General features: G+C 45.5%; 4 protein-coding genes across 4 annotated transcripts; 2 read left to right on the forward strand and 2 right to left on the reverse strand.

Annotated features, from left to right (window-relative positions):
• Window positions 1-1,260: 1,260 nt before the first annotated feature.
• LOC110194452 (histone H4-like) lies at window positions 1,261-1,705 on the reverse strand. The gene has a single exon (XM_020966821.2). The coding sequence runs from the start codon at window positions 1,673-1,675 to the stop codon at window positions 1,367-1,369; it is 309 nt and encodes a 102-aa protein (XP_020822480.1). The 5' UTR covers window positions 1,676-1,705; the 3' UTR covers window positions 1,261-1,366.
• Window positions 1,706-5,476: 3,771 nt separating this feature from the next.
• Window positions 5,477-6,234, forward strand: LOC110194433 (histone H1.4-like). Its single transcript, XM_020966793.2, is given in 2 exon segments — window positions 5,477-6,092; window positions 6,095-6,234. Coding segments are annotated over 2 exon segments (657 nt in total). The 5' UTR covers window positions 5,477-5,554; the 3' UTR covers window positions 6,214-6,234.
• Window positions 6,235-7,179: 945 nt separating this feature from the next.
• LOC110194441 (histone H2A type 1) lies at window positions 7,180-7,695 on the reverse strand. The gene has a single exon (XM_020966802.2). It carries the CDS (start codon window positions 7,615-7,617, stop codon window positions 7,225-7,227), a length of 393 nt encoding a protein of 130 aa, XP_020822461.1. The 5' UTR covers window positions 7,618-7,695; the 3' UTR covers window positions 7,180-7,224.
• Window positions 7,696-7,708: 13 nt separating this feature from the next.
• On the forward strand, window positions 7,709-9,274 carry LOC110194446 (histone H2B type 2-E). Its single transcript, XM_020966808.2, has one exon. It carries the CDS (start codon window positions 7,966-7,968, stop codon window positions 8,344-8,346), a length of 381 nt encoding a protein of 126 aa, XP_020822467.1. The 5' UTR covers window positions 7,709-7,965; the 3' UTR covers window positions 8,347-9,274.
• Window positions 9,275-13,719: the final 4,445 nt, after the last annotated feature.

Below are 13,719 nucleotides of genomic sequence, written 5' to 3' on the forward strand. Positions count from 1 at the left end.
GAACTTATTACCTGTGGTGAAAGCCACTGCAAGCAAGGAAATAACAGTGGGGAAACTGAGTCAAGAGGATTCTGCCACTACCTTCCTGAGACTGTCCTCTATCTACCTGTGAGACTATAGCATTTGTTGGTGGCAAGATGACACTTCCTGTGAGCATCTCTGGGAATTTTCCCTTGGAATGGTGGACTGCTAATGTACCATTAAGGCAAACGGTTATATCTGGTTTCAATACTCGGATCAAATCAAATTAGAAATCAAAGAGGCCCCACTGCACATAGCAAGTTTCACTAATTACAATTTAAATTGGGGAACCATTGTTTCTCAAGTTTATGCTAAAATCATTAGGCTCAAGATACTGAAGTGAAATATGCATCCATAGGGCGTATTAGCTATGGACTAGGACTTCACCAAAAGATCTCGGTTTTGTTTCCACCTCTTCCCCCCCCCCCCCGCCACCCCCCCCCGCCCCTTCCGTGCATTCTGACACCAAAAAGCACTCAACTGTCTCTCCCTCTCCTTGCCTCTGTCTCTGCGTGTGTGCACTGAGGCTGGTTCGTTTGTTACCGAAAGATCCATATTCATCCTTTTTCCCTTCCAAGTGTAGGAGATGTATAACTGTGATCCTAAGATTTAGGTCTAGAAGGAAAGGACCTTACAAGTCACCTGGTCTAAACCACCTGCCCCAACTCCCGACGCCCCCATTTTAAACATGAGGAAACCAGGGAAAAGCAGCAACGGGCTACTTGATTCCTAAACTAGTGTTATCGGACTTTATGCCTCTACCTGACTAAGAGCTCGGAGCTGCGTTGTTTTTCATTTTGGTTGTGTCCAGTCTATTGCACGGATTAGGCGTTTTACAAAACGGTCACCTTAATTGAGTGGAGAGCAGCAGCTCCGGGTTCCCGGCAGACCCAAGGGCGCTTTTCCCACTAAATAGGAATCCCACCTCAAAGTGGGGTGTCAGCATCGCGTCGTCCCGGGGCTCTGTTGCCCGATCGGCAATCGTGACCCCATTAGCCAGAGAGTACCCTTCCAACGTGCGGGGAGACGGTGGTTGCTTCAGAGAGGTTCTGCGTCGACCCCGCCCCTAACAGCTTCCCAGGGATCAACAGCTTTCCCCCTCTGGCTATTGTCCTTGCCGGTGCAGTTATAACACATCGCGAGTACATGGCACCAGCTCCCAGCACGTTAACCCATCCTCGCCTGGACCCAGACTAGAGTCGCTGCCGACGCTACCCCGGAAAGCTTATCTAGGGCCCCAAACGTAGCACAACTCTTTAATGACAAGATGGGCGGCCCTAAAAAGGGCCTTTTTTTTGGGTAGGTGCGCTAGAGGCACAACGTCCAGGAGCATGTGACCAGCGGCTTAGCCGCCGAAGCCGTAAAGCGTGCGGCCCTGGCGTTTGAGGGCGTAGACCACGTCCATGGCGGTGACGGTCTTCCTCTTGGCGTGCTCCGTGTAGGTAACGGCGTCACGGATCACGTTCTCTAAGAAGACCTTGAGCACTCCGCGGGTCTCCTCGTAGATAAGACCCGAAATGCGCTTAACGCCACCCCGTCGAGCCAAGCGGCGGATGGCAGGCTTGGTGATGCCCTGGATTATCCGCAGCACTTTCCTGTGCCGCTTGGCACCCCCTTTCCCAAGCCCTTTCCCTCCCTTGCCACGGCCAGACATAGCGACAGACAAAGACGAGCGAACTCGGTACCCAACCGCCGGCAGCCACGGTATATATAGGGAGCGGCCTATCCCGTTGCCGGACCTCTTTGAGAACAGGAAAGAGGCCAGGGGGCGGGGCAGATAGGAGGTGGGAGACAGCCAGAGGGAAATAAGCAGTAAGCTCCACCCTGAAAGGTCTAATCTGCAGCTTGCTGTTTGCTGAGGGGAGGGAGAGGAGACTGGCAGTCTGTCCCGATTTTTTATTTTAGGTGTTTGGTTCCGGAAGACCCTGGTTCTTCAGTTCCATTCAGTTCTGTAATGATAATTAGTTCCCTTTGAGTTTCTGTTTTGCACGCCTTGCGTTGCCGTACACACACACACACACACACACACACACACACACACACACACACACTTTTTCTTTTTTCTGTAAGGAAGTTGTCTTGTTGAATAAAAGCTCTGCCATGCCCTAGCCATGACAATAATAATTGTCATGTAATGACAATACCTAGGAATTGCTCGAACAAACGAACATGACTACCAAAACAAGGGCAGTATTTCGAGTGATGGGTTCAAATGAGTCAGACAGCAGGATTGTCATCAGCTCTTCCCTCCCTCTCTCCCTTCCTCTGTCACCCTCACTCCTACCTCCATACAATCCTGACTTTACTTTTAAAAGATGGGGGGTGGGGATTGGGTTGGGGGAGTGGGTCAAGGCAAGGTGGTCGAGAGATGGAGGAAGGTAGCCCTTTAACCCTTCCCTTCACCTCTGAGGCCTCCTTCCCCCCCCCCACCTCAGCCTACCCCCGCCGGATGCCGACCTCAAGGGACTCTACAAATTTCAAAATCCAGAGCAACACCCCGGCCCCCCACACACACCGCTACCCACCATAGCCCACACCCATCTGATTAATTGTCAAGCTTAGTCTAGTCTACCTCTAACATCTCTTACAAGAACCCACCACAACCAGTTCACCACTTCTCTTTGGAACTATTGCAACAGTCTCATAACAGGTCTCCCTGCACATAACGTAGTTTCTTCCTTCTCTAAGGTTTTCCTACACACAGCTGCCAAATTAATAACAGTGAAGTCCGTACTTGACTGTATGTCACTCTCCTGCTGAAGAAGCTTCAGTGACTCCTTATTGCTCCATAGGATAAAGACAAAACTCCTCAGTTTGGCATTTAAAGTTCTTCATAATTTAGCTCTATGGGTCATTGAAACCGACCTAATTGCTCTCTCTCTTTCATCTGCACCATCTGCATCTGCAAGGGGAAGTCCTTGTGGAAAGATCACAAATGTCAGGGGTAATTTTTTGTTTGTCTGTCTGTCTATCTGTCTATCTGTCTATCTATCTATCTATCTATCTATCTATCTATCTATCTATCTATCTATCTATCTATCTATCTATCTATCTTTGTGACAGGAGACTTCCAGACATTTGCTGGGGTTCTGTTCCTCTGACTGAATCAGAGCAGCTAATAAGTTCTTGACTTCTTTTAATGATTATTTCACACTTCAAAAAGGTGGTGGAAGCAACAAAGGGAACTGCTTCTCTGGAGAAGGAGGTGATTGCTCTGGAGACTGGGGGTGGGGAAGGGGAGAGGAATGATAGGCACCTTGGTGGGGACACTGGGACCCCAAGAATTGGTGATAGTAAAGGAGAAGAAAGCCAGGCAGAGTTTTATGTGAGCCTTGGATTTTGAGAGAGAAGATTGCAAAGGGTTCAAGGAAAGGATGGATAGGACTCCTTGGCCTAAAATTCTTCAGAGGGGAAGTGAGCCTAGGAGGAATGAGCAGCTCCCAAGAATGAAATTCCTGAAGACCATGGAGAAGCCTAATTCCAATGAGGAGGAAAAGAGGGAGTTGTCAGGAAGAACCAACATGTATGCATAGGGAACTCACTGATGATCTTAGAATTAAGAAAAAAAAAGGTACAGAAGATGAAAGGGAGCAGAGAATGGCAAATGAATTCAAAAGTGCACCCTGATTCGACAGTAATAGTGTTAGGAGTGCTGAAGGTCAGAACGAATTGTGGCCACAAATGAAGGCTGAGGACACCAAAATAGGGTTTATTTTTAGCAATGTCCAGAAAGAGAAGAAGATCCAAGACTGATGGTTGGGGCACAGATTCAGGGAAGGGGAAGATTTTCAGACGAGGGAAAGCTAGTTAATTAATCTGTTGGATGTCAGCATTAGGATCCCAAAAGCCTTGGACAGCCGGGAGCAGCAGTGTGAATCTTAGTAAAGTGCAGTTCAATAGGGGAAAATAACAAGTCTCATACACTTGGGTTCAACAAACCAATTTTACAAATAGGTGATGGAAACCTTCCTTGTCTGGGCAGCAGTTCCTGCGAAAAGGATCTGGGGGCCTAAGAGGACTGTAGCCAGCTCAAGAGAATTCAGCAATGAGATATGGAAGCCAGAAAAGCTAAGTAGGTCTAAGTCAAGACAGGACTAGCGCCTACTCTAGCCCACTTCTGGCGTACTGTGTTCAGCTCTGGGTGACAGCTGTATTTTAGGAAGGTCACTGATAAGCTGAAAATCATTAAGAGCAGGTGCATGGGCCTAGAGTTGTTTTGGGGGAAAAAAAGTTAGCTTGAAGGCAGTATGTATATGTAAGTGTGTGTTGGGGGATGGGGGTGGGCTACAGGGCGAAAAGGGAGGAAGGGTGGGAGGCATCCAGGGAAATGGGGCAGGGGAGGGGAAATCTGGTGGCACACGATAGCTGCCTGCATCCTCCTCTGAACTCATGGTGGCACGAAGGAATAATTACACTTGTTCAGGTGCAAAGAAGCAGATATTGGCTTTTGTTGGGAGGGAAAGCTTCTTAAGCATCTAGAGCCATCCTTAATTGCAAGGAGCTGCTTCTGTGGGTGATCCCTCTCCCTAAAAAGAAGGGATTCCCCTCCCCCCCAACAAAGGCTGCATATGGGCACTTATTGGGGTATGTGAATTCTTGCCCTGGTACAGTTTGGATTAGGTGGCACCTGGGATCCATTCCAACTCCGAGATTTTGTGATTTTTTTTTTTAGTTGAATCAAAGGGAATTAAGGAAGCAGAACGGTTGTGGTGGTCTCTTCACACACTCCCCCCCCGCCCCCGGCACTCCCTCCCCTTCCCACCACCGACCCGCCCCCATCAAAATCTGGGTCTTTCTTAGGTACTAAACGGGTTGAAATGCAAAAGATGCAACTTCACTCCCTCAAATTACTGGTCTAAGGATCTTCCAAAGCCCCTTCTGTCCTGAATGGAGCTGCCCGTTCTGGATGCAAAATCCTTGCTGCGTCTCATTCCCATGAATCCTTATGCCGAAATCGCGGAAGAGCCTGTGCTACTTCCTTCACTGAGAAACACGAATTCGATGTAAACGTGAAGAGAATCATTTTCGTTTTCGAAGAAATGAGAAGTCAAGGGTGTGCATAACCATACTCTGGAGGAAAGGCCATCGGGAGCAAAAGGACAACTTTCGAATTTGAAGGAAACACAGGGAGTTGTCTCCATTTGACTTGAGTTTTGTGGAGAGTTAGGGGATTGGGAAAGGCTCCGAGGGCAGTATTTGAAGTTGCAGAGAGAAGTTCAGCGGCACACGAACCCAGAGTCTTGTCGCTTTAGATTCGGATAGAAAAGGCTCGATTGCGTGCCGGGAATTTTTTTTTATTTCTCTTTTTTCCAGGGGTAAGAAACACAACCAATGAAGGAGAGCCGAGTGACTGTAAGCGCTGAGAAGGCGGGTTGCACAGCGCACCAATCACAGCACGACTCCCTCGTCTATATATACTCCAGGCCCAGCGTTCTGGGTTGTAGAGTGTGTGGTCTGTCTTTCCTTGTGTTTTTTTTTTTGAAGTTTTGGTTTTGTTTGTTTGTTTTCACTGTTTGAGACAGAGCGGAGAAGCATGTCTGAGACTGCGCCCGCCGCCCCGGCTGCTCCGGCCCCCGCGCCGGCTGAGAAGACTCCGGTCAAGAAAAAGGCCAAGAAGCCTGCCGGGTCCGCAGGGGCCCGGCGCAAGGCTGCAGGACCCCCAGTGTCCGAGCTGATCACTAAGGCGGTGGAAGCCTCCAAAGAGCGCAGCGGCGTATCCCTGGCTGCCCTTAAGAAGGCGCTGGCGGCCGCCGGCTACGATGTGGAGAAGAACAACAGCCGCATCAAGCTGGGGCTCAAGAGTTTGGTGAGCAAAGGCACTTTGGTGCAGACCAAAGGCACCGGTGCTTCCGGCTCCTTCAAGCTCAACAAGAAGGCCTCTGCTGGCGAGGGCAAAGCGAAGGGCAAGAAGACCGCTGCAGCCAAGGCCAAGAAACCTGCTGGTGCTGCGGCCAAGAAGCCCAAGAAGGCGGCAGGGACAGCAGCTGCCAAGAAAAGCGTTAAGAAGACGCCGAAGAAGGTCAAGAAGCCGGCTGCGGTGGGAGCCAAGAAGGCGACCAAGAGCCCCAAGAAGCCAAAGCCGCTAAGCCGAAGAAAGTGGCCAAGAGTCCGGCTAAGGCCAAGCTGGTCAAGCCCAAGGGAGCTAAGCCTAAGGCAGCGAAGCCGAAGAAGGCAGCGCCAAAAGAAAAGTGAAGGGTGCTACGGGAAAATTGCGCTTTCAGAAGCCTCAAAGGCTCTTTTCAGAGCCACCCACGGTCTCCGAGAAAGGCTAATAACACTCAGCAGGCCGCGCGTCGGGGAAAGGGGAAAGGGGGTGTAGAGAACGCACATGGCAATGTGGGGAAAATGTGCTGGAGAAACACACACTTTGAGCCCTTTTTTCCCCGTGATGGGGCGGGGCCCTTACTAGGAACGGTTGTATACACGTTTACCTCCGGAGCTGCAAATCGCTCTTTGTTTATAATGAGACTTCCGTGCCATCTAGTGTACATCTTGCGGAGCAGCAGCCCGTTCCACTTCACTGGCAGCGCGGGACCCTCTCGTAGCTCCACACTGGTGTCGGGCTGCTAGCGGGGGGCACTTTTGCAGCCGGCCGCTCGCTTGCCGAGTACTTTGTACTTCCTGGGGACTTGAGGGCTGGGACTGGCTGGCTGTCTCACAAAAAAAACCTGCAAGACAGGAGAAGTCCTGAGGGCCCGATGCCTCAAATTCTTCAGCCGTCCCCAATTTGATTGGGCAGGTTTTCTTTCCTCTCACGGGTTCCCTGCATACCCACATTTTGTTCGGGGTCTGCCGATTGGGTTGGCTAACCCCTCTTCCTCATTTATGGGGGGAGGACTTTTTACACTCCGAAATTAGGCCCCGCAACATCCCTGGTGTGCCCTGTATCGCGGGAGCTCCTGCGAACTTCCTACCCTCCTTCCCCAAACTCCTGCCCTAATGTGGAAGTGCAGATCCCACACTTTGGCAGCTCCATCTAATGCAGGAGTTGGGCCACCGGAAAACCCCATCTAGGCTAAGATGCTTTGGCCTACACATGACGAGGCGTTCGTTTTCACTTGATCAGCCTCTCAGAAAGCTTTTATTACCGAAGCTAACGCCACGAAGAATTGAGGATAGACCTCGTTAACAGCTTTTTTTCCTGAAACAATTGGGTGGCTCTGAAAAGAGCCTTTGGGTTAGGCTATCTCTCATGAGCCCTTTTCACTTGCCCTTGGCTTTGTGGTGACTCTCCGTCTTCTTGGGCAATAGCACGGCCTGAATGTTGGGCAGAACACCGCCCTGGGCGATGGTGACTTTGCCCAGCAACTTATTAAGTTCTTCGTCGTTGCGGATGGCCAGCTGAAGATGGCGGGGAATGATACGCGTCTTCTTGTTGTCGCGGGCCGCGTTTCCAGCCAACTCCAGAATCTCAGCTGTCAAGTACTCTAGTACGGCCGCTAAGTAGACCGGCGCCCCGGCACCGACTCGCTCGGAGTAGTTACCTTTCCGGAGCAAACGGTGCACCCGACCCACTGGGAACTGAAGACCCGCCCGAGAAGACCGAGACTTGGCCTTAGCGCGAGCTTTGCCTCCCTGCTTTCCGCGGCCAGACATGACGAACAGAAGCTACTTCCTTGAGAAAACTAAGGAAAAGATGCTGGCTTTCACTCTTTCGAAGAATGCAGGACTTATTATACTATCAAGCGGTAGGCTAAGCGGCGCTGTCCAATTGGCTCAAAGTCTCCTTCGGTTAACCAGCCAATTGGAAAGTAGAACCGGCATCTGGTCGTTTGCATACGCTCCTCCCAATAGGGAAACGCCTTAACATGCTTCATCCAATCCGACGTTAGACCTTCTTAATCTCTCATTTGAATACGCGCACTACAAGTGGAACAGACTACTTAGACCGAGCTGCGTTTGAGTTTGTTCTCTGACTTGCTTAGGTTTTCTTCGTTCTACGCTATGCCTGAGCCCGCCAAGTCTGCTCCTGCCCCGAAGAAGGGCTCCAAAAAGGCCGTGACCAAGGCGCAGAAGAAAGATGGCAAAAAGCGCAAGCGCAGCCGCAAGGAAAGCTACTCCATCTACGTGTACAAGGTGCTGAAGCAGGTCCACCCCGACACGGGCATCTCCTCCAAGGCCATGGGCATCATGAACTCCTTCGTCAACGACATCTTCGAGCGGATCGCCGGAGAGGCGTCCCGCCTGGCGCATTACAACAAGCGCTCCACCATCACGTCCCGGGAGATCCAGACGGCCGTGCGCCTGCTGCTGCCCGGGGAGCTGGCCAAGCACGCCGTGTCCGAGGGCACCAAGGCCGTCACCAAGTACACCAGCTCCAAGTAGGCTACTTGGCAGCGGAGACCGCAGCGTTACAACCCCAAGGGCTCTTTTAAGAGCCACCCACTCTCTCAAAATAAGAGCTTTAACCGTGTGCCATGTCACGCGAATATGTGTGTCTGTGTGGCCTGACTGTGGGCAGTCAAGATGGGCTGCTTCCTTTCTGAAGGATGGTGAAGAAGGCAACAGGATTTCCCCCATCTCTCCGCTCCCCAGGTACATTTGGTAGGCTAGACACACTACTTATCACCATCATTTTAACAACACACCACCCTCCTGCTACCTGTAACCAGCCTTGCTCCTGTGGGAGTGCATTTACATTCACACTGCCGGGCGAGACCTCATCAGACTTCACTGAATACCTGTACTCGTGGCGGAAGTTTAATTCAGGTCTTCATATTAGAATAGTTTTAATTAATTATCAAGAAACTTTTAAATGGTGGGTTTGCTTTTTTTTTTTTAAATGAAAAAGATCGAGGAAATAATTACATACCTGTCTAACAACTTAAATTACTCCCTGGCAGTATATATGTTACATACGTGCATACCTTTGGTAGAGAGAAGGGAAGTAAATGTGCTGTATAGGATGACCAGAAAGAGAGCCCCTTGTCAAATAGATTACCCAGTAGGCCAGGAAGGGTTTTATGAAAATTTTAAAGCATTAACTTGACAATGGAAAAACAGAATGGCTTAGTGAAATATTGTCATTGTCTATGAAGCCATACATTTTTATGGTTTTAAAAATAAAACATAAAAGGCCAGTAGCTTACCCATGGAAGGAGCTGCATGGATTGTAAATTGTAAGCTCGTTAGATTGTTAATTCCTCGAAGGCAAGGATCATCTTTTGTCTCTTTTTGTATCCCCAATACTCAGCACAGTGCCTGGCAAATCTTAGGGACCCAATAAATGTTTAATGATTGATCAGATACACAATTCAGTATTCTCTGTTATTCCCCTAGTAGAAACTGTTTTTTATCCTAAGCAATTGGCCAAAGATCACTTCCCTTCCTTACCTGAAAATATACAAAATACTTAGATATAAACTCAGGAAAACTTTATAGTCACAGAACCATAGCTTTAGATAAAGTTTATCTTTTTGTTGAAGTTCATACATTAAGTGGACTTGTGGTCCAAAGCATTTCATTATGTGTAAGATAGTTAAATGGATCTACATTTTTAAAAAGTCTTCAGTGTAATCAGCATAGTTACATGCTACTAATTTTGATTCAGAAATACATATTTCTGAGTTTGAGTGGATCAAACTGGACACTTTGTGGAGAGAGATGAGTGAAAGAACCTTTTGATACAAGATTTTCCTGGGAAAATATTTCCCAAAAGCAGATGATTTCTTTGAATAGATAGCCAACCAGAAGAAAGGTGAGGAATGATTTATTGGACCCTTATTTTATTCCAATAAGTATTTATCAGTTCAGGGTGAATCCATGGGGGTAATGATTGTTAGCAATTATTAGTGATATATTCATCTAGTAATACACATTTAATCAATCTAGTACTGGCAACCAGCCTCAAATGACGCAATTAGATATTCCTTTTTGTTTCATGTCCTCTTTTTCTTAAGTCACTACTGCAATACAAGTGTTGTGAAATCTTAAGGGTTTAGTCAAACTCCTAGACTCAACATTTGGTCAATGTCAATTTAAACAACAGTGTTATTATTCTGTGTGGGATCCAAAATTGTCCGGTCTAGAAGTAAAACCACTGAAACAGAGCTAGGAGCCAATAACCATTTATTAAAGGAACCCTTTAACAAATGGGACCTCAGATCTTTCTCACAATGTCCCTTGTCTCCAGGGCTTTACTGTTATCGTACTTGATGACAAGACACTCAGAAGAGGCAAAGTAAAATACAGTTCCTTTGGTTGATGTACCTTGCTCTTGACCCTTCAGGTGGTCCAGAAACAATGTATCAGCATGGGTGGTCACAGGATGGGCAAGGCAAGGGTCATCTCCACTAAGTGGTCATAAGATGGACCCTTCCTCATGATAGGCAAGAGAGTGGTTTGGAGTTCCAAAAGAAGTTGGAGGACTTTCCATATCATGTCAAGACATCCCACCCACACTGGGCTTGGTCACACACTTATCTCCCAAAAGGGCAGAAGTCCTGTAGTTAGCATTCTTGTGGTTAGGCAAGAGAACTTGATGACAGGTTAGTGAACATTGAACAGTGAACTTATAGCTAGTAGTTTAAGTTTGCGGCCCATTAAAAGAAAGAATGTATCTTACCTAATTATCCCTAGATATAATATATGTACATATTTATTAATAAATGATTCTTCATTGATTTTAATATTAATAAATAGTACTAGTTAATACTTATTTATTAATAAACTAGATCAACTGATCTGATGAATACTACTTGGAATAAATTAGGGGCCCAATAAATTATTCCTCATGTGTCTTTTGGTTGGCTATTTCATGAAGTCATTTTTTTTGGAAAATATTTTCCCATGGAAATCTTGTATCAAAGGGTTCTTTCATTCAGCTCTGTCCCCAAATTGTCCAGTTCAGTCCACTCAAACTCAAACTCAGAAATATGTATCCCTGAATCAAAATCTCTCTCTCTCTCTCTCTCTCTCTCTCTCTCTCTCTCTCTCTCTCTCTCTCTCTCTCTCTCTCTCTTTTTTAACTTGGGTATCAGTTGTTAACATTGCCTGGAATGAGTCTTCTTTCTAGGGATATTTGCAAAAAGATTACTTGCAATAGATCAATTTTCCAGGTTCTAAGCCATTTGTTGTGGTTTTTAAAGTAAAACTGACCAAACCTGCTAGCAATAAAACAGTATAATTTAGTAGGGCCTTACAAAACCTAACCACATGGGGCTTCTAGTAATTAGTTCATATGGTGACATTTAAAAACCAAACCTCTTCTTCAGTTAGAAATTTGTCCAGAGTGGGATTGACTTCAACCTGAGGTAAACAGTCAATGACTTCAGAATTGATTGATGATGGTCTGTTGAGAACACTGTGGAAGTGGTCAGCTCATCTCTCTAGCATCATGACCTTATCACTAATCAATGAGCTAATTTTGGCCTAACAATTAACACCAAGAAAACACAGGCGCTCCATCAGCCATCACCACACCATCTGTACGTGGAACCATCAGCTACAGCAAATGGAAAAGTTTTGAATGCTGGGGATATGTTCACTTACCTTGGCAGTGTATTTTCCAGGCATGTACATATTGATAATGAGGTTGACAGAGGCATTGCCAGAGCTAGCTGAGCGTTTGGGAGGCTCTGAAGGAAATTATGGAAGAGAAGAGGTGACTACCAAATTGAAGGTCTACAGAACCATTGTGCTGACCTTATTGTTCCTCATATTATTGACCTCATATGCCTGTGAAACCTGGACAGTATACCAGTGCCATGCCAGGAAACTGAATGGCTTCCATTTGAATTGATTTAGGAAGATTCTGAAGATCACCTGGCAGGATAAGATACCAGACACTAAACTGTTAAGCATTCAAATTCTACTGCAGAGAGTGCAACTCTGATGGTCTGGCCATGCTGTTCAAATGCTAAACCTATGCTTGCATAAAAGACTATTTTACAGAGAATTCACACAAAGCAAGGGCTGGTCAGAAATACAATACAATACAATACATTACAATAATTTCTGTATTGTGCAATAAATACCATAAAATTTGTATTTTATTCCAATAAGTATTCATCAGTTCAGTCAATCTAGTTTATTAATAAATAAACAATGGTGGTCAGAATGAAAAAATAAAGCAGTGGTGGTTAGAAAAAGCTGTACAAGGACACTCTCAAGGTCTCTCTTAAGAATTTTGAAATTGATCACTTGACATAGGAGATGCTGGCACAGGACCGCCCACCATGGCATGCCCTCATGAGAGAAGGTGCTGTGCTCTATGAGCAAAGCAGAAATGAAGTAGTTGAAAAGATACGCAAGATGCACAAATTTAGAGAATTCACTCCAAATGCTCATATGGACTATTTGTTCCTGACCTGTGGTAGTGCATTCCGAGCTCATATTGGTCTGATCAGCCACAAGTCAGACACACTGTAACTTGATTCTAACATAGCAATGTCATTTTGGTCCTCTTTGAGAACAGACAACCACATTATATGGTCTGTCAAACTTTATAGAATTAACCTTAGAAACATCAGAGCTGTAGGAAGAACAACAAATTAAGTTACCTGTAAGTCATCTGAAAATTTGTAAAGTTTCAGTCTTCACCTACTATTTGTTCTTTCTATGTTTAACTTAAACTTACATGCAGAACAGGTGATGATATCTACAGCATTGTTACAGATAATGCTATCTATACACTAGAAGAAGAATGTTAAAAAGGATTCTTGAGTACCTGACTTTGTAAAATAAATCTTTCTGCTTCTTAATGCTGAGAGAGAGAGAGAGAGAGAGAGAGAGAGAGAGAGAGAGAGAGAGAAACATCAAATTGAAGGGGGGAAAAAATCAATCTCCCAGTCAAGAAGTGCTCCCAAAATAAGGTACATTTTTTTTTTGCAAATAGTAATGTCTTAGTAAAAATTTTACCTACAATACTGAAACCCATTCTTTATTATTTGTAATTATCTGGTGATGTCCTAATTTGAAAATCAAACAGACTACACTGCAGATTTTTTTTTCCGATTATTTTTTGTTTTCTGTTTCTAATATCACCATAGTATTTTATGTAACATTGCCTCTTCCTCTCCCTTAGAGTCATTCCATAAGATAAATAATGGGAGTGAGGAGGTTAAAGGGGGAAAAATCAGCATAACTAAGCAACATATTGAAAAAGTACAAAACATGTGCAATGTATAACACCTGTGCACCTCCCACCTCCAACAGGGGGGACATTGAGAAAGTATCTTCATTCACATCCCATTTGAGCTTTATAATTTTGTTATATTTACTTTTGATTTTTTTGTATGTTGTTCTTTCCATTTATATTGTTGTAATTACTATGCATATTGTTTTCTTGGCTCTACTTACTTTAATTTTTTATTAGTTTATATGGATTTTTTCATGCTTCCCTGTCTGTTCACACACATCATTTCTTACAGTTTCCATTGCATTCATCTACCGCAATTTGTTTATTATTCCCCAGTTGCTGGACATCTACTTTGTTTCCAATTCTTGGCTATCACTTAACGTGCTGCTATAAATATTTTAGACATTTTGCTCATCCATGACTTCCTTGGGATATAAGTCTTGTAATAGAGTCTCTGGTTAAAAGGGAATGGATATTTTAATCACTTTATTTGTACAATTCCAAATTGCTTTGCAAAATGGTTGTGCTATTTCATAGTTCTGTTGCAGTGTAAGAGGTTGAGAGGTTGTGACCCCTCAAAGACTGAATTACAGGATGGGTCATCTGGAATGAATTCACAG

Source organism: Phascolarctos cinereus, unplaced genomic scaffold (assembly GCF_003287225.1).
Source record: "Phascolarctos cinereus isolate Bilbo 61053 unplaced genomic scaffold, phaCin_HiC Scaffold_5;HRSCAF=322, whole genome shotgun sequence".
NCBI classification, from domain to species: Eukaryota; Metazoa; Chordata; class Mammalia; order Diprotodontia; family Phascolarctidae; genus Phascolarctos; species Phascolarctos cinereus.

What these genes read in the sequence shown, in the direction of transcription:
- LOC110194452 (XM_020966821.2), bottom strand. Translation starts at nt 1,675, where the DNA reads ATGTCTGGCCGTGGCAAGGGAGGGAAAGGGCTTGGGAAAGGGGGTGCC.
- LOC110194441 (XM_020966802.2), bottom strand. Translation starts at nt 7,617, where the DNA reads ATGTCTGGCCGCGGAAAGCAGGGAGGCAAAGCTCGCGCTAAGGCCAAG.
- LOC110194446 (XM_020966808.2), top strand. Translation starts at nt 7,966, where the DNA reads ATGCCTGAGCCCGCCAAGTCTGCTCCTGCCCCGAAGAAGGGCTCCAAA.